This window comes from Phaenicophaeus curvirostris, chromosome 11 (genome assembly GCF_032191515.1).
Source record: "Phaenicophaeus curvirostris isolate KB17595 chromosome 11, BPBGC_Pcur_1.0, whole genome shotgun sequence".
In the NCBI taxonomy this organism is placed as follows: Eukaryota; Metazoa; Chordata; class Aves; order Cuculiformes; family Cuculidae; genus Phaenicophaeus; species Phaenicophaeus curvirostris.
In genome coordinates, this window is record NC_091402.1 from 15,099,379 (window position 1) to 15,121,003 (window position 21,625).

Consider the following 21,625-nt stretch of genomic DNA (forward strand, 5'->3'; position numbering starts at 1 on the left):
GGATATGCGCGCACCGGGGCCGGTGGCTCTCCGCGGGGGCGCGCGCACCGGCCGGTGCGCGCGCCCCCGCGGAGAGCCACCGGCCCCGGGAGTCACCGAGTAATAACGCACCAGCGGAGTTTAGCGAGTTTAATGAACGCAGGACAAACCCCTGAACCCCCCCCCCCCACACCCCCAACCCCAATCCAGGGCAGGTGATGCCCCCCCCTCAACGCTGCCCCCCCCTAATCGACTTCTTCCATGCTGCTGTAGGAGGGAGCCGGGGGGAGCTCGGCGGGGAGGCTCTCCGGGGCGAGCGGTGGAGCTGAGTCGGGGGTCAGGCTGGATCCGAAGGGTACCGGAGGCAAACCCTGCAAGGAGAAGGTGGAGGTGAGAGGGAGAAGGGCACCTCGCTCACCCCCCCCCCCCCCCCATCCTCCCTCAGACTCTCCCCGGCACGGCTTGCGCACCCCTGGGGTTTGGCTGAACTACCCCAGGTGCTGCCAACACCTGGGTTGGGGCCCTCTGTGGGCCACCCACTTCCAAGGAAAGCAGGGCAGGCAGGTGCTCGCGGGCCCCAGCGTCGGGGTGCCAGCAGCAGCCGGAGCAGAGGTCACCCCGGGGTGCTGACTCAGCCCCACGAGGCCAGCGCTGTGGGCGAGCAGGGAAAGCCGCGCCCCAGGGCTGCAGACAATGAGGCGACTGTTCCAGGATGGGCATCTCACGCCCGGGGACCCGCTGGTCGAGGAGAGGACCCCACAGCACACGGTGTCACACTCCTTTTTTGCCCTGGGCTTCCTGCAGTGAGAAACGCAGGTGAGCCCCTTCCCCGCCAAGCATCCTTCCCCGGCGAGCCGAAGGCATCACCCGGTGGGTCAGCGGCAGAGATGGAAAAAGCAGTCACAGGGCTCTGAAGTCACCCTCTCGCACCCAAACACGCCAGAGCACTCCTGAGCCACACTCAGCCAAGGGCAACACGTCTCAATGTCAGACGCCACCGGAGCCACAGCCCGTTCCCCGGCCCCCCGGGACTGCTTGCTGCCAGCCCCACCAGGGTCCACCTGGAGCGGGAGCCCAGCCTGTGCCCCAATCACCCACAGGCAGGGCTCTCCCTCAAGCTGGCTGCCACCCCGACTGCAGCAGGCACCCAGTGGAGCGGAGAGAGTCACCTCAGGCCCAGGAAGGTCACTGGCTCCGGGGCAGAGGACAGGGATGCTGCAACTCTTTGGAGAACCTGGCTTTATTAACACACGGAGGTGCTACTTGCGCTCCCCGAGCCAACGCCTCTCCCGCGGTACCCACAGTCAGTCCCCTCACACTGCAGGCACTGCACTGCCCGTCACAGCCCTGGCCTCCTCAGACACAGCCAGCTGGGGCCAAGCAGGGACAGCCCACGCGCCCCACGGCGCTGCCGAGGGGAGGTGGCAGCCCAGGGAGGTAGGTGGCAGCCCAGCCCAGGTTGCCAGGCTCCCCAGCAGCCTGGGGGAGTGGAGCTGCAGCAGGGCTGAGCTGCCAACCGAGCAGGGAGCACGCAAGCCTTTGGTGAAAAGCCCGTTTGGTCCCAGCACGGGAGCACAGCGCTCGCAGCTCCAGCTGCACGGACAGCTGGCACCAGGAGGGAGTGGGCTGGCCCAGGAGCCACAGGTCGTGCCAACACCAGGGAGCACCAGGATCCCACAGCAGCACAACTGGGAAAGGCAGCCAGACCGGGACCCATGTCAGGGCATCCTGCCCTTATTGCAGCCTCCCACAGCAAGTCTTTTCTTTCCCAAGAGCTGAGCAGAGACAATCGATCTTCCCTGGGGTCTCCCAGAGTGCTGGCTGTGCTGCAGCAGCAACATCCCTTTTCGAGCAGCAGGTATCCGTGAGGTCTGTCCCGCTCCCAGCAGGCAGCAAGGGCGAGGGATGGCGGAGGGGCTCCTGGTTCCAGGCTGTGTCTTGGCAAGGCAGCGGGCTGGCCATGCAGCCCTGCCAGCTGGCACGGGAGATGCCAGAGCAGACAGGCAGGAGCCGACGGCCCCGTGCCTTCCTTGGCGAGTCCTTCCCAGCAGCTTCTGTCCTGCCACCCAAAGTCTTCGTCGCACAGCATCCTAGAACAGTGTTTGCCCCAGTGGCCCTGCTCCGGCAGCTGGCCCTACGCCTCTGCTTATCTCCAGCGGGTCTGGTAAATGAGCGGGTAGAAGACGTTCAGGAAGAGAGCCACGATTGCGGCCGTGGTGGCCAGGACGAAGTATCTGACGCAGCCTTCGTTTGGGTGCTGTGGGGTGCCTAGACTTGGCTTCTGGCCACGGGGCCTCCAGGAGTTTCTTGCGGGCCTTTGGGGTGCCTCGAGCTGCAGCTCTTGTTCTTCAGCCTCCAGTTCCTGCCAGATCAGAGAAGCCTGCGATGTGGAAACCTGCGTCAGCACTTGGAGAACACAACGGGCAACACCCCTCGCCATCCCTTGCCTGCGAGCCCAGCCCGTGCCCAGCCAGCCCGCCTCCCCATGCAGCACGGTCGCAGTCACGCCCGCCCCCACGGCTCTTCGGGGTCTCTGGTGGCCGGGGCACAGCCGGGCTCCGGCGGGCGACTCTGCGAGAGGGAGCGCAGGCAGCTGCCAGGCAGGGTCTTCGTGGGGCAGCAGGGAGCAGAGTGCGCGGTGGGTCCCGGTGGAGCCGATGCTCTGCCACTGGTGGATCCAGGTGTGGAGGGCGCAGGCAGCAACCAATCCCAGCCCATCTTTTTGTGATCCCAACAGGATCTTTCAGACGATGGCCAATCCAGAGGGCAGCTGGGGCAGCAGGAGCAGGAGGCAAGGTCACAGCGCAGCCAGTCACACTTCCGTTCCGGTGGGTGGGGATGCTCCGACAGCCGACCGCTGCCCAGCTTCCAAGAGGAATCTCCACAGGCAGCCAATCTCAGCCAGGCCCTTCGCTGCGCCGGGGATCATGTGGGGCGGCTCATCAGCGTGCAGGTATCTGGGGGGCACCGGGTGCCCGTGGATCATTCAAGCTGCTCAGGGCCCTGCTGAGCCCCAGCGGGATCCAAAAAGCCCCGTTGCTGTGGGGGATCTGGTGCTGCTGGGGGCCTGATGAGCCCGGGGAGACGTGATGAACCCCAGTGCTGTGGGGCACACAGTGAACCACTGAAAGCTCCCGCCGCTAGCATGGAGCAAGCAGCACAGGCTTGCTGCTGCCCAGGCCCCACACAGTGAGCGAGGCTGCTTCAGGGCATCCACAGCCCCCAGGATGGGAACAGCCCGGGGTTGGTGGACACCAACATTCTGGATAGACCCTGGCTCCAGAGACAGGCAGCTCCTACCCCCAGCCAGAGGGGCAGAGCTGGGATGCCCAAACCTGTGTTGGGCCGAGGGCTGCACAACCCAGATGGGTTGGGAGACCAGGCCAGAAGGGCCCCGCGCAGGGCACACACGTGCAGCTGTGCCAGGGACACGACAAGCAGAGTCCTAGACCTCGAAGGAGCCGAGCACGGAGGGAAGGGCTGCAGCACAGCAACACAGGGGAGCTTTGCCAGGCAGGCACTGCACCGCACCCCGCTCTGGGAATTCAACATTCATACAAAGATCAGCCCAACCGTTCCCCACCGGTGCATGCCGAAAGCACACCACGGGCCGGCTCACCCTCCCGGGCAGCCTGGCAGTGGAGCTCACGCTGGCAGGTTTCTCTTCAGCACCCTGACAAGGCTGCCAGGCCTCCGGCTCAGCGCTGGCATTTGCCTTTTTTGCACCTAGCTTGGCCCCAAGCTGGGCCCCAGCAGAAACCGTTCCCCACCCTCCCTCGAGAGCAGCTGCACAGCGCAGGTTCTCGCTGCTCCTTGGCACTGCCAGCTCCTGCTGCACCACTCAACAGCCTTCCTCTGGTGCAGATCCCAGCAAGGCTGAGCTCTTCTTGTCCTCCTCCAGCACTCCCACCCCCACCCTGATGATGGGAACCAGTTCTCCTTCCGTTCCTCAGGGCAGGGACCATCCCAAGATCACAGCAAGAACAGCGCAAGACAGGTCCCAACACCCAGTTGGCGCAAGCCTTTTGGTGTCAAACAGGGGCAGGCATCACACCGCAGCCGCACCAGGCTCTGTGGGATGGGATGGGCCCTGCGCGTGGGCATCTGGCCCCAGTTCAAGGCTTTGTGGCTTCAACAGTGCCAAAAGGGACGCGAGCTCTCACCTGGCTGGCAGCAGCTTCGGCAGAGGGGGTGCGCTCGGCCCGGTGATCTGGGGGGTGCCCTGGCAGGGGTCTCTCCACAGGAGAGTTCCTCCGGCGGTAGAAGAGGACATACGCATATCTGGTTACCACCTGGCTCTCGTCCACAGTGGTGACTGTGCTGTCGTCAAAGAGCCGCCAGCCTGAGAAGGGAGAAGGGTTAAAAGCAAGAAGACAAGGCCACAGCTGCAGAAGAGGGGGGCAGCAAGGCTGGCAGATCCTCACCCACGTCGCTGCGCTGGCTGTTCTTGTCGTTGGGCAGGCGGGCGTACGCCGTGTAATGCCCGCCAATCATGCCCCCGTAGTGGTTGATCACAGCGTACAGGTCATACATGGGCAGCTGCTGCTCACCCTTCCTGCCAATGCAGAACTTGCTCAGGTCCAGGCTCCTGGGGAGAGAGACGGGGACAGTCGGGGGACAGTCGGCATTAGGCAGGGCAGCACAGCAGCACAGGCACTGCCAACCCAGGGACATCGTCCCTCAGGCTCTCACCGGACAGGGAAGTCCACCATGTCGTTGATCTTGTCCCTCCAAATAAAGCTGCGGAAGGAGAAGCGCTTGAGCTGGATGATGAGGACGTTGGGCAGCCGCCACAGCATCAGCTGCTTGGAGGCCTCACGGTGCTGCTTGCACTTGGGGCAGTACCTGAGGGAACAGTGTGCTCGTTACCGGGGTGGTGAGAGCCGCAGGCCTCGCAGCCCAGCTTCCAAGGTCCCCAACGTGAGGATGCGGGAGGTCTCAGCCTCCCCTGCCAGGGACAGGCCGGCACAGTCCTGCGGAACGCTGGCATCGCTCCCTGCTGGCTTATGGCCTCCCTCCCCGGCACACAGGGAAGCCCAGCCCAACGCTCCTGCTGCCAGAAGAAACAGAGCACAGGCCTAGGCAGCTCCTGGGAAACCCCCGCCGCATCCTGGGCCCACGGGCTGGAACCCACCCTGTCGCCTTCCTCACCAGGCTTCCTCTGGGGCCAGGACCTCAGGCTTGGTGAAGAGATTGAGGCACTGCTCCAGGGTGAAGTGACCAGCACGGGCTGCTTCACTGGCCGAGCCCGGGTCCTCCACGCACTCCAGCTCCTTGGATTCCACCAACACAAATTCCTTGAGGCGCTCATTGTTCTTCCAGACCAAGGCAAGGGAGCAGTCATCTGTCAACTCCAGGGGTGTGTCACCTGCGAAGGGGCACAAACCTCAGACCTGCCCTGCCCAACTACACCCAGCCAACCCCGCTGGGGCCACAAGCACTCTTGCCTGTCCCAGTACTGCAATCGTGGGGACAAGTGGCCCTGTGGGGCACCTCCACAGCCACGTTCACCAGCCCAGGGCACCAGAGTCCCAAAGCCAGCAGGGGAAGGCTGTCACAGCCCCTCTCAGCACCACCTACATAGCACCACACGCAGGTGACCCATTCAGACATGATGCCATCCAGAGATCACAGACGCTCTGCGGATGCAGTTTGAAAAGAATCGGTCTATTTGTTGAGGAGAACAAGGACATCATGTCCGAGAAGAGCTCCTAGGCAGCAACTCTGTGCAGCAGAGCCCTGCCAGATGCAGCTTCCAGCCTGTGGCCACCGTCACACCTGGGTTCACCTTACGCCGTGCAGCCTAACGTGCCCTGGTCAGGCAGATCCACCACCCTGACAGAGGTCGCGAGGGGTGAAAGTGGCACTTTCTGGGTCTCTGGGCTCACCTTTATCTTCCAGCTTGTGCTCTCGGTTGGCAGCATCGATCTTGTTGATGTAGAATTGTGTGGCGCGGGCACTCAGCGAGTCTGGAGTGTGTTGGTACCCAGGGATGGCAGCTGTGGACATGCAGGGACAGATCTGGGGTGGCAGTGCCCATCTGCCCTGTGTAGGGGCCAAGAATTTGCAGTGCCCCCACCCCCACCTCACATGCTACGGCCTTGCAGGGACACAACCACGTGCCCCGTGTCCTTGACTATTTTTAGCAGGCGCCTGCCCCTGGCAAGCTGCGCTCCTCTGCCTGCCTTACCCCTTCACTGCACATTGCTGCCATCCTGAGACGAGTGTCTGGAAACGTGACAGCCAGGCAGCCGAGCGCGAGAGTCTGCTCCCGTGCAGCTGAGTCAGAGCAAGGGAAAACTGTGCTCACAGCCCCGAGGGGCTCAGCCCGCGCCAGGCTCTGCCCTCCCGTGGGACTCGGAGGCTTCTGCCAGCCCCTGCCTTCCCACACCACCGCAACGCTCAGCCTCTTTCCTAGGGAGGTCTCTGCTCTGCCCCACAGGCCCTGCCAGGGCAAAGCAGAGCGTGGGTGGGCAGGCATTTCAGGTGGGGCAGCACCGCGAAATACAGCTCCCAGGGCCTTGTGTATGTCCCCAAAGGCTTCCAGCTCACAAGGGGAAAGCGGAGGCTGTGGTGGGAAGTCACCCCAAGGAGGGATACATCACTGCCGTTTTGTCTTGGGGCTTCCTGGGCTCCCCAGCGCAGACACCGTTTGCACTGCAGCACCTCTTACCTTCTGGTTTGAGGGCTCTCTCATAGGATGGCTCCTTCTCACAACAGCTGTCGCCCTGCGACTCCATGTGCTCGGAGAAGCCTGAATCCAAGCTCAGCAGAGAGCTCCTGGCTGCCAGGACTTTGCTCCGCACGGTACCTATATCCGCCTGCTCTGGGTGCAGCTCAGGCACAGCTGGCGAGAGTGGGGGCTCCTGCAGGAGGCTGGAAGCCTTCTCTCCGTCCCCCAGATCAGGAGCGGAGGTGGCTGCTGCACAGCTGCTCTTGGCCAGAGGGTCCGGCTTGTCTGGGAGCAGAGGCTGCAGCCCCTGCTCTGGTGACATCCGGCCCAGCTGGAACGGAGGCTGGAACACGCTGACCGAGTACCTGGGCAAGGAGGCAGCAGTCAGAGCCAGGCAGGAACAGGGCTGAGCTCAGCTCCAGGGCAGAATGAACCCCCATCCCTGGCCCCTCACCTTGCGTAGCCCTCCAGCAGCTGAGCCAGGCGGGCATAGGTGAGGCGGGACTCCGGCACGCTGATGAGGAAGGGGAAACCGATGTTCTCGGGGCGGCACAAAGCCTTGTGGTCTGGCCAGTGGGTTTTCTGACAGGCCCTGTAACACATACAGCCACAGGTGAACCCAGCATCCATCACCACCCCGAGCAAGAGCGTGGCAGGGTCAGAGGGGTGCATCGGGGACAAGGGGAGCGCTGTGAGCCAGACTGGCTGCTTCCCAAAGGCCAGGCACATCCTACTCCCTCTCAGAGGGATAAGCTCTCCCATCCAACCCTTTGAAGCAAAAAAACCCTCTTTCCCTTCCAGGCACCAAGCCAACTCACACGTTGCAGTAACCAACTCGATAGCACCTCGTGCAGCGCCTGAGCTTCTCATCCTCAGGCAGCTGCTTCTTCTGGCAGGCTGCGCACTTGGCGACGGGGCCGCTGGGCACCTGTGGACGCTGCAGGAGAAAGGATGCATTGGGCAGGGAAGGGGACCCACGCTTGCTGCAGCTTGTCACCCAGTGTGCAGCTTTTTTCCCCCCTGCCCAGCCCCAAACCGTGGGCTCAGCCTCCTTGCCTGCCTCCCACTAGTCCCAATATTCCCCTCTTACCTGTTGGACCTGCAGCTCCACCACCCGCTCCTTGGCCAGCTCTGGGGATAGCACCTCGAAGCAAAGCAGCAGGTCCGTGGGGGAGACAGTATCCAGCGAGTTGGACGGCAGGAACATGCGATGGAAGCGGTTCTTGATCACCTGCCAGGTAAACAGTGGCCCAGGCCATGTGAAGGCTGCCCCAAGTCTCCTCTCCTGAGAAAGCCATAGATCTCAGCAGCACCCTAGGGATGCTCACCACCCTGCCAAACGAAGATGACATCCCCTGCCCCACCGTGATGACCCAGCCCTCCTCAGCAAAGCTCTGCCCCACAACACCAGGACACTGCCACCCATGGGCAAAATCTAGCACACAGACATGTTGCGCATGGGCAAGCGACTGCTGGTGGCCACACTCCCTTGGGAACTGTGGGAGCCAGGGCACCCATAAAAGCAGCCCACAGGTTGCTGTGCAGCTCGAGCGCTCTCACCTCTGCCAAACGCAAGTTCTCTGGTTTCACACGCACACTGTGGGCCACCGAGTCAAGTACCTCCATGGCACTGGAGTTCTCCTTGCTGATACTCACGAGAAACTGCCGTAAAAAAAGTGCCACATGAGTAACACCAAAACAGCAGATGTGAGCCCTTATTTAACACACGGCCCAGCCTGTTAGCACACAACCTGGCCCCCCCAGGAGCCCTCTCAGGCTCCCTCCCCAGAGTATGAGATGGCGTCCTTCACCTTGATGGGTTTCTTGTGCGGCTCCTTTGCAAAGTAGTAGACAGTCAGCACCTTCTGCTTCTGTGGAAGAGGTACGGGGAGGTACAGGAAGGGGTCAAAGGTGATGGACACCTGCAGACACAAGAGCACACTCAGTTGTGGGAAGTGTTTGTGGCCGAGATCAGCGGGGCAGCAGCTCCAGGGGACCCAAGATCCGGCCCTGTCTTGTGTTCTCTGAGGGTCAGGAGCCAGCTGGGCAGACAGGACAGGGACAGAGTCTCCAGTGCTGCCCTACCTTGGAACACACCGGGCACACCAGCTTGGATTTGTACTGGCCCTGGAAGAGGTCCACGATGAAAGAGTCGTTCCTCATCTTGTGTCGCTGCCAGGCCTCCTCAGCTACCACCTGCAGGGAGAAAGGGCTCAGCACTACGCTAAACCACACGAGCTGGGGCTGCTCACACAGCGGCTTTGGGGAGGGACATCCTCACCTCATCGGGCCTCCCATCTGAGTCAACAGTCTCTGTGTAGGGCTTGTTCTGGATGCGGTTGAGGTCCTCGTGCAGGCCATCCAGCAGGAAAGCCATGAACTCCTGAGCGTCGTGCTGGGCATAGCCAGTGAACTGACTGGCCTTACTGGCCACGATTGCCTGAAGGGAGCACAGTAGTCAGGGCTGGCCAGCAGCCCCCTGGCAGCACTGCCTGCCTCCCACACCTACCCAGCTCTCAGGGGCACTGGTGGGGCAGCCAGGTGCCCACAGAGAGGTGCTGGGGACCCACTGAAGCTCCTCTGCAGTGCTGGTGCCAAGCAGCCCTACCTTCAGTTTAGAGGGCTGGAAGGCATGGTGCGTGCCCTTCCACAGCGCTCGCAGCAGCATGGCAAAGCCGATGGCCAGACGTCCCCCCGTCCCCAGAGGGTTGTTGTAGTTGATTTCTGACTCAAAGGACCGATCTGCAAGAGATGCATGAGAGCAAGGGTGGCTCCTGCTGCATTGTCTGAGCAGCAGGGTTCTGCTGAGTCCCCGGGCAGGTGCTCACCATGGAAGTAGTCGCGCAGCTCCCGGGTGTTGGACAGGGACTGGATGACGCTGTTCATGAAGCAGGTGTTGCCCAGGTTCACCAGCCCTGTGAAGCCAGGCAGGCACACCTTCTTCTTCTCATCCTCATCCTCATCGTCCTCCACACTCTCGCTGCTCACCGGGCTGTGTGTCATCGGTGGCACCATGCACGTGGGTTTGGGCTGCCAGAGCAGAGGCAGGTGTCAGGGTGCTGCGCTCAGGGGTCTCTCCAGAAACACCAGAGAGCTCGACTACCCAAGGCACTCCTCAAACGTGGCTGGGTCGGAGCCACCACACCATCTCCCACCAGGAGACAGGACAACCGCTGCCCACAATCCTGCCAGGAACAGTTTGCTGGTCCCAAATCAACACTGAAGAGGCAGAGTCCCACAAGAGGGACAAGGAAGGGCCCCATTTTCCCCAACCCAGATCAAACCCAGTGCTGCACCACTCACTGAGGGGATGTGCGGCTCCTGCTTCACTGCCACGTGCTCTGGGGCTGTACGGGCTGCCACGCTATCCAGGCCCCCATCTTCCATGCGCGGCTTCTCTTTGTCACTGGCTCGGGCCTCCTCCTTGCTGGACAGTGGGTGCTGGTTACTGCCCGGGGGATTCTTGTCCAGGGGGGTAGGGCCTGTAGGCATGGCAACCTTTGCACCACCCACTGCACCTTAAAAAGGGGGAAGGGTGGGCCTGTGGTTAGCAGCACCACGCGGTGCCCACGGCCAGGCTAAGCCGATCGGTCCATGCTCACACACAGGCTCTCTCTTATCCCTCTTCCCCATGAGCAAGGGGAACAGCAGCGCCCTTCCCCTAGCGCTTGTCTCACCCTGCCCCACATCCCTCTCCCCGGCAGCCACTCAGTCCCTCTCCTTCCCCACAAGCCCACACTGGAGGATTTGGTACCACCCAACTGCTGCCAGCGCTGAGGAGGCCCACTCCCCACTGGGGTGCAGCAGGCAGGCAAGAGAAGAAGGCAGGGTGCAGACCTCGTGTGGCTGGAGCCTCCAGCCCGCCCCAGCGCTGGCTCTGGCGTTTCTTCAGGCAGACGTCGATGCGAGACACCGTGAAGTTGTACGTGCACTGGTCCGGCTCAATAAGGTTCCTGCAAGACAATGCAGCAAGTCAGAGGCGCCCCAGACCCGCAGCAGTCTCAGACATGCAGGGCCACAGCCTTCAGGCAGTAGGGACCCAGCTAGCACCACTCCCACGGTGACAAAGCAGGGCAGGAACCCTCAAGCCTGGCCACACCGAAGCACATAGAGGGCCTCTTTCACGGCAGATCCTAATTTTCCTAATGCCCAGCCTGAACCTCCCCTGGTGGAGCTTGAGGCCATTCCCTCTTGTCGTGTCCCCTGTCACTTGGGAGAAGAGGCCAGCACCCTCCTCTCCACAACTTCCTTTCAGGTAGTTGTAGAGAGCAATGAGGTCTCCCCTCAGCCTCCTCTTCTCCAGGCTAAACACCCCCAGCTCTCTCAGCCGCCCCTCATAAGGCCTGTTCTCCAGCCCCCTCACCAGCCTCATCCCTCTTCTCTGGACTCCACATCCCACCTCCTGCTGGACACCCTGCCCAAGGGGCACACAGGCTGGACTGGCTCTGTGCCCAAGAGCTCTAGAACTGACTAGGGGAGGAACTATGGGCCAGGAGGCTCTGGGATTTCCTCCCTTGCAAGCCACTAGACAGAGCCAAGGCAGCCTGGGCTTGAGGCATTAGCGCAGCATGGAGACCCCAAGCACACAAATGGCATTCTTTGCACAGGTTGCCAGCAGGGACTGGCTCCCTCTTCAGCTCTGCACTCCCAGCTTCCTCGCCCTGGTGCAGGTTAGAAGGACTGGAGCCATACCTGAGCTTCACCTGCCACCGGAACACTGTGTGGGGCCCACAGCCAGGGTGGAGGCGAAGGAAGTTTGTGTCACTGCAAAGAAATTGGGAGTGAGTGAAAAGTGAAAAAGCAAGAAACTTGACCACAGCCAGGAGTTCTGCGGCAGCCCGGCACTGTCCCGAGGCAAGTCTGTACCTCGTCTGGAAGACCAGCGTGAAGTCTTGCTCCCGGAACAACACCTTGGATGTCTCCTTGTGGATCTCCTTCACGTAGACATGCACTACCACCAGGTCATTGCCCTTCTCGTACGAGTCATTCTTGACAAAGGTGAGGCTCACGAAAGGCTCTGGCTCTGAGCAAGGAAAGCCATGGAGACATTACCTTCTTTGCAAGCTGAGGCAGTGCTGCAAGCTCACCCAGGAGAAGTCCCGAGCAGATGGACCTTCCCAACCAGGCCAGCTGCTGAGCTCCAGCTACTCACCATCAGCTGCTGCTTCCAGAGCCACATCATCCTTGGACCAGTCCCTCTTCTCAGCATCTCTGCCCAGAGGAGGGGTGGCTGCTGTGACAGTCTTAGAGCTCTCTCCCAGGACAGGCGTGCAGTCCCGGCCACGCAAGGCCTCAGCGGGGTTGCCTGGCTGCAGGACCCTCTTCTCTACACAGGTGGCAACACGGTGGGGGAACACCTCTGTGGTAGCCGCGAGAGGTGGCATCTCCATGGGAACTGTCTCCTTGGCCAAAACCACAGCCTTTCAAGACAGAGGGACACGGTGAAGAAGAGACACTGTCACCCCCAAGCTGCCCTGCCCACCCGCCGTGACTCCTGCCAGCCAGGCAGCTCTGCGCTGCCTGCTTCCCCGTCAAATCCCACACTGGCTCAGCCCCATTAGCACCACAAGCCAGCAACTGTGGTCACCCTCTCCTCCACCACAGCCAAGCCCACACCAGCCCTCTGCACCGCCTAAAGAACCCCAGAGAGCATCTCATCAGCAGGGATGGGGCCCTGTGTGAGCAGTATTCCCTGCGCAGGGGCCGAGGGAGCAGGAGTGCCCTGTTCAGCAGGGTCCTCGCATACCTTCTCCAGCGGTGGTGCGAGGTCCGTGAGTGCTGTGGGCACATCAGCTTGGCTGGATCTGCCATTGCGGCGGGTGCCTGCCCTCCCGCTGTGCCCTTTACTGGTCTCCCCGCTCCCGGTTACTCTGGCATTCGACTCCTCTTCAGTGGGAGCCACTTTGAGGTATACTGCCCGCTTGGCGCTGGGGCCACTCTGCCTCCCTGGGCTGGCTGGGCTTTTCCCTCCCAGGGCCTCGCTTCTTCCCGGAGCACGCTTGGGGTTGGAAGGCTCTCGCCGGGACCTCGGCAGCTCAGTGCCTTCAGCCCTTGGCTCTTCTGGGGGCAGCTCCGCAGAAGCAGCCTTCTCCTTCCCGTTCTCCCAGCACGTGGCCCCTTTGGCCAGCTCTTTGGATCCGTCCTTCCTTCTCTTCTGCGAAAAGCAGTGCAGCATAGTGAGAAAGTATCCAGTCAGAAGCACCTCTTGGTTTCTGCCAATGCCTCACCCGCCCTTCCCAGAGCACACCAGGGCTCTGCTCCGGAACCTAAGGGCTATGTGGCAGGTGGGGACAGGGGTACGATGACACACCCCTCCCCTGGGACAGAGGCAGGTGGATCAGTGCCCTCATGCAGCATGTGGATGCAGAATGTGCCCCGCATTACTCTCTGGGCAGCTCAAGAGCAGGGAGCGAAACCCTCACCGCAGTTCCCCCGGGCTCCATAAGCTCCCTCAGAAGGCAGATCCTCCCCTCCTCACCAGAAGCGAAGACCAGGTATGGAGTGGGATCTTCTTTTGAAGCACAAGCTGTAGAAAGTTGCCCTTTTTGCACTGGATCTTGCTGCAGGAGCCCTCAATTTCTTCGTAGAATTGACAGCTCCACTGACGCCCATCTGCAAGGGAAGAGGGACCGGCACCTCAGGCAGTGCTCCAGGCAGCTGTCACCTAACTCACAGCCAGCTTTCACCTGCCTGAAGGATCAAGGGAGGACTCGTGCAGCGCCAAGGAGGCTGCAGGCAGACTGCCACCATACCCCAGGAACCTTCAGGGCTTCAGCCAGCTTCCCTGGATTTGCTTTGTACATCTGGCTGGCTTCTTTCCCAGAGGGAAGGCCCTGGCCCCTGCTCTCTGGGACACAGTCACTTTCCAAAGGATACCCAGGGCCGACTCAGTCATCCCAGCAAGCAGGAGACAGAGATGCACCAGCACAGCAGTGGGCACTTGCTCACTCGGCGCAGAGGCCAGCCCTTGCCCTCCCCAGCTCTACACCCTTCTTTTACACTCCTCTTGTATCAGTCCTGCCTGCTGAGCCAGTGGAGAGAAGGGCATTGCCTCTGAAGGAAAGGTTTTCTGCCTGCCTGGATCAGCCCCAGGTCCAGCCCAGAGCTGTGCCAAGCCCTGCTGGAGAAACGCCTGGAGCAGTTGCTCCGTTCTGCATACCTGGCAGTTTGACCACGCAGTCCCTGTCGGTGAAAAAAGCATCCACGTCCTCCACCTTCAGAGCTCCACTGCCCAAGTTCAGCTTGACGATGATCTCATCGGCATTCTGCTTCCAGTCCAGCAGCAGCTCTGGGAAGATGAAGGGAAGCATCACCTATTCCCTGGGCCGTGAGCCTGCAGCACCCACTCCTTGGCTGGGGAATGTAAGCCTGAACGCAAGCTTGGTTCAAGGAGGTCAACACGGTGGACACAGATCATGCCAGTTAAACAGAACGCTCACAACCTGCTCCAAACAACAGCACATGTTGCAGCAGGGCAGGTGAATTCTGGTGGGAACCAGAGAGATGGAAAGGCAGCACTGCTCTTGGCCCCATCACGTGCAGCAGCAGTGGCTGGGAAGAAGGGGTTTCTCCTGCCAACTTAAAAGCAATTGCTGCTTTCCCAGGGAACAAGGAAGCCACAGAATTACTCTGGGGGATTCAAGTGGACTCCGACCACAACCAGAAATTGCCACTTCCCCTTTGCATATGCAAACCAAGCATATGTAATCACCAAGAACACTGTACTGCCAGATGAGCACTGATAACAGGGCTGAAACATGGGTGGGCTGGCCAGCCTGGCAAGAACACTGCACCAAGAGAGAAAAATGACACAGCAGCATCACTCCGATGCAGGCAGGACTTCTACCAGGTGCCTGCCAGGCTCCGAGTCAGGCCCTGTGGTGCCCTGGACTCTTCAGGGTAAAAAGGTGATTCAATCACCTTAATTTCAATCATGTTGATTCTACCCTCTGTGGCACAAGGATGTCCTACTCTGCCTCAAAGCAGGCCTAGACCAAGGCAGAAGACAGACAGCAGCGCCTGCTGGGTGACACATCCTGGGATCTTCCCAGCTCAGCACAGCTCCCCGCTCAGAAACAAGCATTACAGATGTTGGCAGCAAGATGTCCCAAGGCTGTGCTCAGTGGCACTGTGACACCCGTGCACCGCAGCCTGCCATGTGCTCAGGGCCTCTTCCTTGCAGAGAGCCCTTTCCAGCCACACACCCCCTTCCCTGCCCCTGGGAAGGCCACATCCAGTTAAGATAAATGCCAGGGCAAGGCAGCTCTCAGGTTAGTTAAGCTCAATGCAGGAGCATGGGACAACGACAAGGTGAGAGCTTCAAATCCCTCAGCAAGGGCACTGTGTGGCCATGCACTGAAAGCCGGCACACACCTCGACTTACCCTCTTCTGAGTCCTTCTCCTGGACAGCCTCAGCCTGCTCGAGCTCTGAGCGAGACACTGGTAGGCAGAAAAGCAGAGCACGGGCAGGTCGTGATTCTGCCACCTCAGAGCATGGCTGGCACTCTGGTGCCCAACATTTCCTTCTCTCCTGAACCCCTGCCCAGGCCTTTCATCCTGCACGCGCTGTTCATTTCCCACCTCTGCCTCCTCACACCTCTCCCTTCCCCAAGCCCTGCCTGCAGCACCACAGCAAGCCGGCCCCCAGGACTGCTGCTCGGGACCACACAACCATATCCCAGTCCAACCAGCACCACAGTGGGAGCAATGCAGCATCACCGCACCAGAGCGCAGTCTGAGGCCTGTCTCCGTGCGGAGCTTTTGGTAACATGCTGTGTGCCCGGCTCAGCACACCAGGCCTTCAGCCTCTGGCTGTAAAGAGAAGTCCTGCCTTGATCTGACAGGGAGAGCCTGACATTTGGGCACGATTGAACCACTTCTGTTGTAATGAGAGAACCACATGGCCCAGCTGCACTTTAACATTCCCATTCCTGCGGAGGCTGCCAACGTCTGCAGCTGAAACTTCCTTCCAGATCAGGCTGGGGAACCAAACTGACCTGACACCTAATCCCTGCTCCCTGCAGGATTACCTCCAGCTGCCAGAAGCATTTCAGGGCCTGCTCCGCCCCCACAGGGCAGTGAACTCCACCGGGCAAGGGGCTCAAAGTGACAGCACCTTGGCCCGGAGCAGAGTAACAGTGACAACAGGAGCTGTGGTCTCCACCCCAGAGCACTCAGAGCTGTGACTGCCTCCCTCGAATACCTACAAATCAATAGGAACCTTTTGCTGACCACCGCAGCCACTGCTGCGATGGTACTGGCAAGGCTGGGTGTGAGAAGCGCTGCAGCAGAACTGCCTGGAGGATCCAGAGCCTAGTCCAGCCCCTCACCACCCCTGCACGCAGGGGACAGGGCAGCACGGCCACACCGCAGCCCCAGGGAAGGCAGGAGCCCCCGCAGCAGAAGGAGCGGTGGGTCAGGCCTTACCAGAGATACAGCGCACCTCCCACGCGAGAGGATTCGCAACGCTGCGCTCTCTGTGCCATGGGCTTTCACATCAGGGACTGCAGCCGGCCGTTCCAGCACACACCTCAGCAAGCACTCATTTACCTTGGCCTATAAAACACCCTGTGATTTTGAGGTTACAACAGTCATAATGGAGCAGAAACAGAAATGAAACAGTTTTCCAGAGCTGCAGAAACTCTGGCCTGCATCCTGCCTGCAGGCATTCCCTGCCCTGAGCCAGAGCCTGCACCTGAAGCATTGTTTTCCGGACTACATACACAGCAGCTACAGAGGGAATTACTCCATGGCAACTGTTCCACTCGAGCCACACCTTGCCCTGATACAGGAGCTGTAGCACCAGGCCCACGCGTGGGCCCTGCACTTGGTGGGTGCTGTCAGCACCCAGTCGCTTCCTCGCAGCATCTGGCCCCTGCAAACCGATAGGTAAGCAGCCCTGTCTCTGGCTGCACAGCACGCACAGGCTTCCCTCCCACTGCCTCTGGATCGGGGTAGCGCAGTCCCAGCCAAAAGCAGAGTCTAGAAACAACCACCGAGGCCAACTCCAGGCTCAAGCTAACAAGGCCCGACCCTTCTCGCACAGCTGGGGCTAAGCAACGCCCGAAGGAAGGAGGTTACAGGTCCAGGGAGGACACTGTGCTGAAGAGGATCCCACACCACATGAGTTACCATCAGCTGCAGGAAGCGATTAGTTAAATCTGCTTATCCTGCAGCAGATGGCTGTGAGGCTCCCACCCTGCGGCGCCGAGAAACCATGGGCCTGCTTGCCACAGCTCTGCTGAGGGTCTCTCACCTTCCTTGCTCTCCTGGTTGGCTCGATCTTTCTGCTTCTTCTTGTTGGTGGCATCATCCAAGCCCCGAGACACTCTCCTCTGGCCAGGGGCATTGGTGCTGCTGGACATTTTCAGCCGTTTGGAGGACACAAACGGCCCGCCGGGGTCGGTAATGGAGTCTGGGTCAGGGGTGCGACGTTTTCTTCCTGGCCCAGCTATCTTGGCGACTCTCTGTGATCAAACTCTCTGGCAAGGAACTAGCGGCCTAAAGAGAGGAGAGAGCAAGCATGGCAGGAGGAGCAGGTGGAGAAGGCCCAACAGCATCAGGATCCGCTCTCTGCCCCAGTGCTGGGCCCTCCCAGGGCCAGTGCCCTCACACGACCTTCACTGTGGCATTTATGGGAAGCCCCTCGAAGTGCTCGGTGAGGAAACCTATCTCATCACAGCTGTTACAATGCTTACTGCCAAAAGCATGGCCTTGCCAGAGCTCCCAAGATAAAACCAGGGGTCTTCCATATGTGGCACACATTAAAAACCTGGAAAGCAATTGTCATGCTCACGGCTCCCACTACAGTAACAGTGGCACGGAGGAGCTGCTGGCACTAACAACACCCAGAGGCAGAATTGAGGATAAGAACATGGGGAGAGCCCAGTCCACAAAATCGAGCCTCTGGGGTTAACTTGAGCAGCCTGGCCCACGGCTCGGGGTGGCAGCTATTTCAGTCCAACAGTGCCCCGTGTCAGAGGGCAGGAATGGGAGTGAGTAACGCCCTAAGAAGGAAGCAGGAGCAGGCCTGGGACAGTCTCCTGTGACAGATGAGAGTGGAGCTCCCTGGCAAGAGGAGAGTTCCTCCCCTCTCCGCCCACCAGCTGGGAGCTTCACCAGCAGGAGGCACCTTGCATACTCATCTCCCACAGGTTTACAGACAGGGCCAGCGGGGCCTGGCCTGGAAACAGGACACCTCTGCTCTGCCTGCCCCAGGGAGAGGACAGAGACAAGGCACTCGCCCCTGTCCCCTTAGCCATGCCCTCCCAGGCACAGCCAGCTCCCCTGTGGAGTTGGGGAGCTGCTGACCCAAGGGCTGGTTCCAGTTTCGCTCCTGGGTGTTCACGGCTGTGATAGAAGAGAGCCGGAACAGCCCACTGAAAATGGTCCTGCTTGAGGTGCCTTCATGAATGTGGTGAAAGCAGAGATCTGGGAATTCTTCCTCTCTCGCTGCCCCAGCTGTGTGCCCTGACCCCAGTGGCACTTGTCTGCCTGCAGGGGAGCAGGTCCAGACACACAGATCCTGCCCACTCCCAGGTGCCGCCACCAGCTCCCAGTGTACAGATTCACACTCATCCCGCGGCCCTGCTCCTGTCCGAAGACACAGAGCTGAGCCCAACAGCATCTTGGTCCAGCCCAGCTCCACAGAGCCTGCCGTTTTCAGGGGGAGGTGAGCCGTGCCCTCAGCAACACCCCAATCTACCCACGTACCAGGCACAGACCCCACAGCTCTGCTCGGGCACGGGCAGGGACAGGAGGCACTGCCAAGGGGAGCCCTCGGTCAGCAGGAGCACGCTTGCAGCTCTGCACTGCCGGCTCCACATCCCCTGGAGTTTGTGTTCTAGAAACGCTCGAGGCAACAAGTAGCCACAAACATTGAGTCATAGCCACAGATTGCCAGGGACCCCAGAGAGAAAAACGGTCCTGTCTTGCCTTCAGCTCTGGTAAAGCCAGCCCCACAGCAGGCGCTGTGCCCAGTTTCTCTTCAGGCCAGCCTGCCCTCGGAACCAAGAGCCACCAAAACCAAGCCAAAAGCTCCAGCACCGAGTGCAGCCCAGCTGCCTGGCACAGACAGCTCCCACGATAAGGGAGACCTGAAATGATCTGATGATGGGAATGCTAAGCAGGGCTGGGCATCAGCCCCCAAAGAGTTTGAAAGAGTGTGGGAGGACAGCAGTGCTATCCCCAAGCAGCACTGAAGTTCCTCAGGACACAGCAGTGCCTCTGGCTTCAGAAGGGATAGGAAGGGCCTTTGCAGGGATAAATGTGGCTGGAGTTCACAAGGCTGGGCCTCTGGCACTGCCAGCCACACGCCACTGCTTCAGTCCCCACCAACACCGAAACAGCCCAGCTACAGATGCTCCCCAGCACTCTGAAGGCTATCCTGGCCTCAGCAAACACAGGAAAGTATTTTCTTGCTCGATTTCTTTTGCCTCAGGGAGAGAACCCCATGAGGAGTAGGATATGAGAAGAAGCAACTGCTTCATCCAGGACCAGGCCAGGCTCCATCGCCTCCTTCCTGCATCTCCAAAGGGTGGCACAGGTAACTGGTGGGCAGGGTGACAGCAATCTCTGAAAAGGGTCCTGGAGGGCTGAGAAAGGATTGTCCTGTGCCCGAGAAGGGATAAGGAGGAGAGACAGGGCTGCACGTCTGCTCTTACTCCTCTGGGAGAAGTCTGCTGCTCTCACGCCTCACTGCAGGTTTGGCTTCTTTGGATGCTTTGCCAACAGTTCTTCCTAAAGGAAGGCAGGAACCAAGTGAGGCTGGAGCTCTGCCCAACTCCAGCTGCTGAACTGATGGCAGCTGAGGCCGCCGTGGGCATCGTGGGCTTTTGGAGGAGTGTAGGCAAAGCAGAGGATAGTCCCATCCACTCATTCAAATCCTGAGGATTTCTGTCTCTCTGACATCAGGAAATGTGCAGCCAGGTGGGATGTTCAGCCCCTGGGTGTGCAAGGGCACGGGGGTTTTGGCACTGCTGATGTCAGCACCGTAGGAACTGCTGCAGGGGAGAGATGGGGGAAAGGCTGCTCTGGCTGGATGCCAGGTGTACCTCTGAGAAGCACCCAATGGGCTGAGCGTTCATACAAAACCTCACTCAATCATTTCCTGAGCAGGAAAGCCTGGCTGTGTTGCTAAGAGAGGAGGTGCCTCCTTGCCCTCTGCTCTCCCAGGCTTTGTGTTGGTGCGAGCACCCGCGCGGCTGCAGCGCATACCAGATCAGGATGCCAACCAGAGAAAAAACGCTTTCTGCCAAGATTTTCTTACCCCAGAGCAGTTCCTCAACCCAGTTCATGCCAGGGCTGCATAAACACTTTCACCAGATAGAGGAAAGGGAGAATTCAGGAATGTCAGCAAGGGGCTGGGGAGAAGGGCCACCCCTTCCCGCGGCAGCACCAGACCGGGCTAGTGTAAAACCTCAGGGAACGACAGCAGAAGATGCACAACAAGATGCTGTTTGTCCCTCCCCAGGTTTTGGTGCATATTTAGCACTTGGCAGGAAGAGGCTCTCTGGTTCCCGCCTGCAGCAGCTGCCTCAGTGCCCAAAGGCCTCTACTGGGGTAGCTGTGGAGGAGGCTGCTATCCCCCTGCCTCACCCTTCCGTGGACTTTTGGTTGGACTCGATGATCCGGTGGGTCTCTTCCAACCTGGTGATTCTATGATTCTCCGTGTCCCAACACAAACACTTCCTTGTGTGCACAAGAATGTTTGTTACCCTCTGCTCCTCCTCCCCTGAGGGATCAGAATCTCAACACTCAGCCTCGTTTCTTACTTCAGTTTCCTCAGCCTGATGCACAAGCCGAGGCAGGGCCAGCGCAGAGCCCCTCGGGGCGAGCACCCCACTGCCACAGCCCTTGTGGAAACCCCCACAAAGCACCTGACAGCAGCGACGCCCGCAGCCCGGCTCCCCCGGGCCCCAACAGAGCACGGCAGCCCCGTCCCCCCCCGCTACCGAGGGGGCGGGGAGGGAGTGGGGCGAGAAGGGGGCGAGGAGGGGTCAGGGAGGGGGACCGGGGGGCAGGGAGGGGGCACAGAGGCGACAGGGGAGGGGGGACGAGGGAGGGGACGGAGTCTCCGCCCCGCGGGCCCCGGGGGAGCCGCCCAGCATCGGCCCGCGGCCCCGCTCTCCTCGCCGCCCCCCCTTGCCCCCCCCCCCCCGCACTCACGGCTCCGCGGCCGCTCGGGGCTCTACCGGTTCCGCTCCGAAGTTCCGCGCGGGCCGAACCGGCGGGTCAGGCCCGAGCCCGTGACGCACTTCCGGGAGCCGGCAGCGCGGCGCCACGTGACCGCGGGGAGGCGGGGAGCGGGACGGAGGGGAGGAGGGTCACGTGGCGCGAGGCGGGGCCGCCCGCTGGCTCGCGCCCGCCCCGTCCCGCCGCCGCCGCCGCCATGGCAACGGCGCGCGCCGTGACGTCACCGCCGCGACGCGGCCCGGCCCCGCGTTCCCATGGCAACGGGGCCTGCGGCCGGGCTGGGTGTAGGGGCCTGCTGGGGTGGGGGGGGCCGGGACCGGAGGGAGGCTCCCAGGCCTGGTGTGGGGGTCCCTGGACCAGCGAGGGCGTCCCGGGCTTGCAGCCGGTGTCTGGAGCCCGGTGTGGGTGTCGGGAGCCCGCTGGGAGAGGGTATTGGGCTCGGTTTGGGGCTCCGTGTCTTCCCGTGCTGCATGTGCATGGATATTTGAAGGAAGGAATAAATCATTCTGTTAAGGGAATGAATTAGCACTAAATGTTGGGCAGCTTGTGTTTAGAAAGAATGTGATTGTAGCAGGGGCTTAGCTTGTTGAAAATTTACTAGTTGAAACCAGCAACAAATCAAGTATTGTGTATCTTAAACTCCTCTCTGCCTGATGCTCCAAGCCACCGAAGCAGGGCTGGCAAAAACAAAACAACAAAAAAAAAACCCCAAAAAACAAAAAAAGGGGCAGTTGTGCAGCAGAAACAAAGAACAGACCTGAGCTCACCAAGAGGACACA

At 60.7% G+C, this 21,625-nt stretch overlaps 1 protein-coding gene across 6 annotated transcripts; it reads right to left on the bottom strand.

Annotated features, from left to right (window-relative positions):
• Positions 1 to 195: 195 nt before the first annotated feature.
• Positions 196 to 20,907, bottom strand: USP19 (ubiquitin specific peptidase 19). Of its 6 annotated transcripts, XM_069866278.1 has the most exons (27): positions 20,820 to 20,907; positions 16,909 to 17,153; positions 15,036 to 15,092; positions 13,812 to 13,940; positions 13,131 to 13,264; positions 12,399 to 12,806; positions 11,805 to 12,072; positions 11,519 to 11,675; positions 11,345 to 11,416; positions 10,490 to 10,605; positions 9,956 to 10,170; positions 9,481 to 9,682; positions 9,261 to 9,394; positions 8,934 to 9,092; positions 8,738 to 8,848; positions 8,464 to 8,574; positions 8,213 to 8,314; positions 7,743 to 7,883; positions 7,471 to 7,589; positions 7,107 to 7,244; positions 6,653 to 7,017; positions 5,868 to 5,978; positions 5,131 to 5,347; positions 4,672 to 4,824; positions 4,404 to 4,567; positions 4,143 to 4,321; positions 1,208 to 2,359 (listed from the first exon to the last, which is right to left on the bottom strand). In XM_069866278.1, exons 2-27 carry the CDS (start codon positions 17,015 to 17,017, stop codon positions 2,126 to 2,128), a joined length of 4,305 nt encoding a protein of 1,434 aa, XP_069722379.1. In that variant the 5' UTR covers positions 17,018 to 17,153; positions 20,820 to 20,907; the 3' UTR covers positions 1,208 to 2,125. The 6 variants fall into 6 exon arrangements, with proteins under 6 accessions (XP_069722383.1, XP_069722380.1, XP_069722379.1 ...); XM_069866282.1 differs by lacking the exons at positions 1,208 to 2,359; positions 20,820 to 20,907 and adding an exon at positions 196 to 350 and having other exon boundaries at positions 16,909 to 17,814; XM_069866279.1 differs by lacking the exon at positions 20,820 to 20,907 and having other exon boundaries at positions 1,207 to 2,359; positions 9,956 to 10,164; positions 16,909 to 17,815.
• Between the last annotated feature and the right edge of the window lie 718 nt (positions 20,908 to 21,625).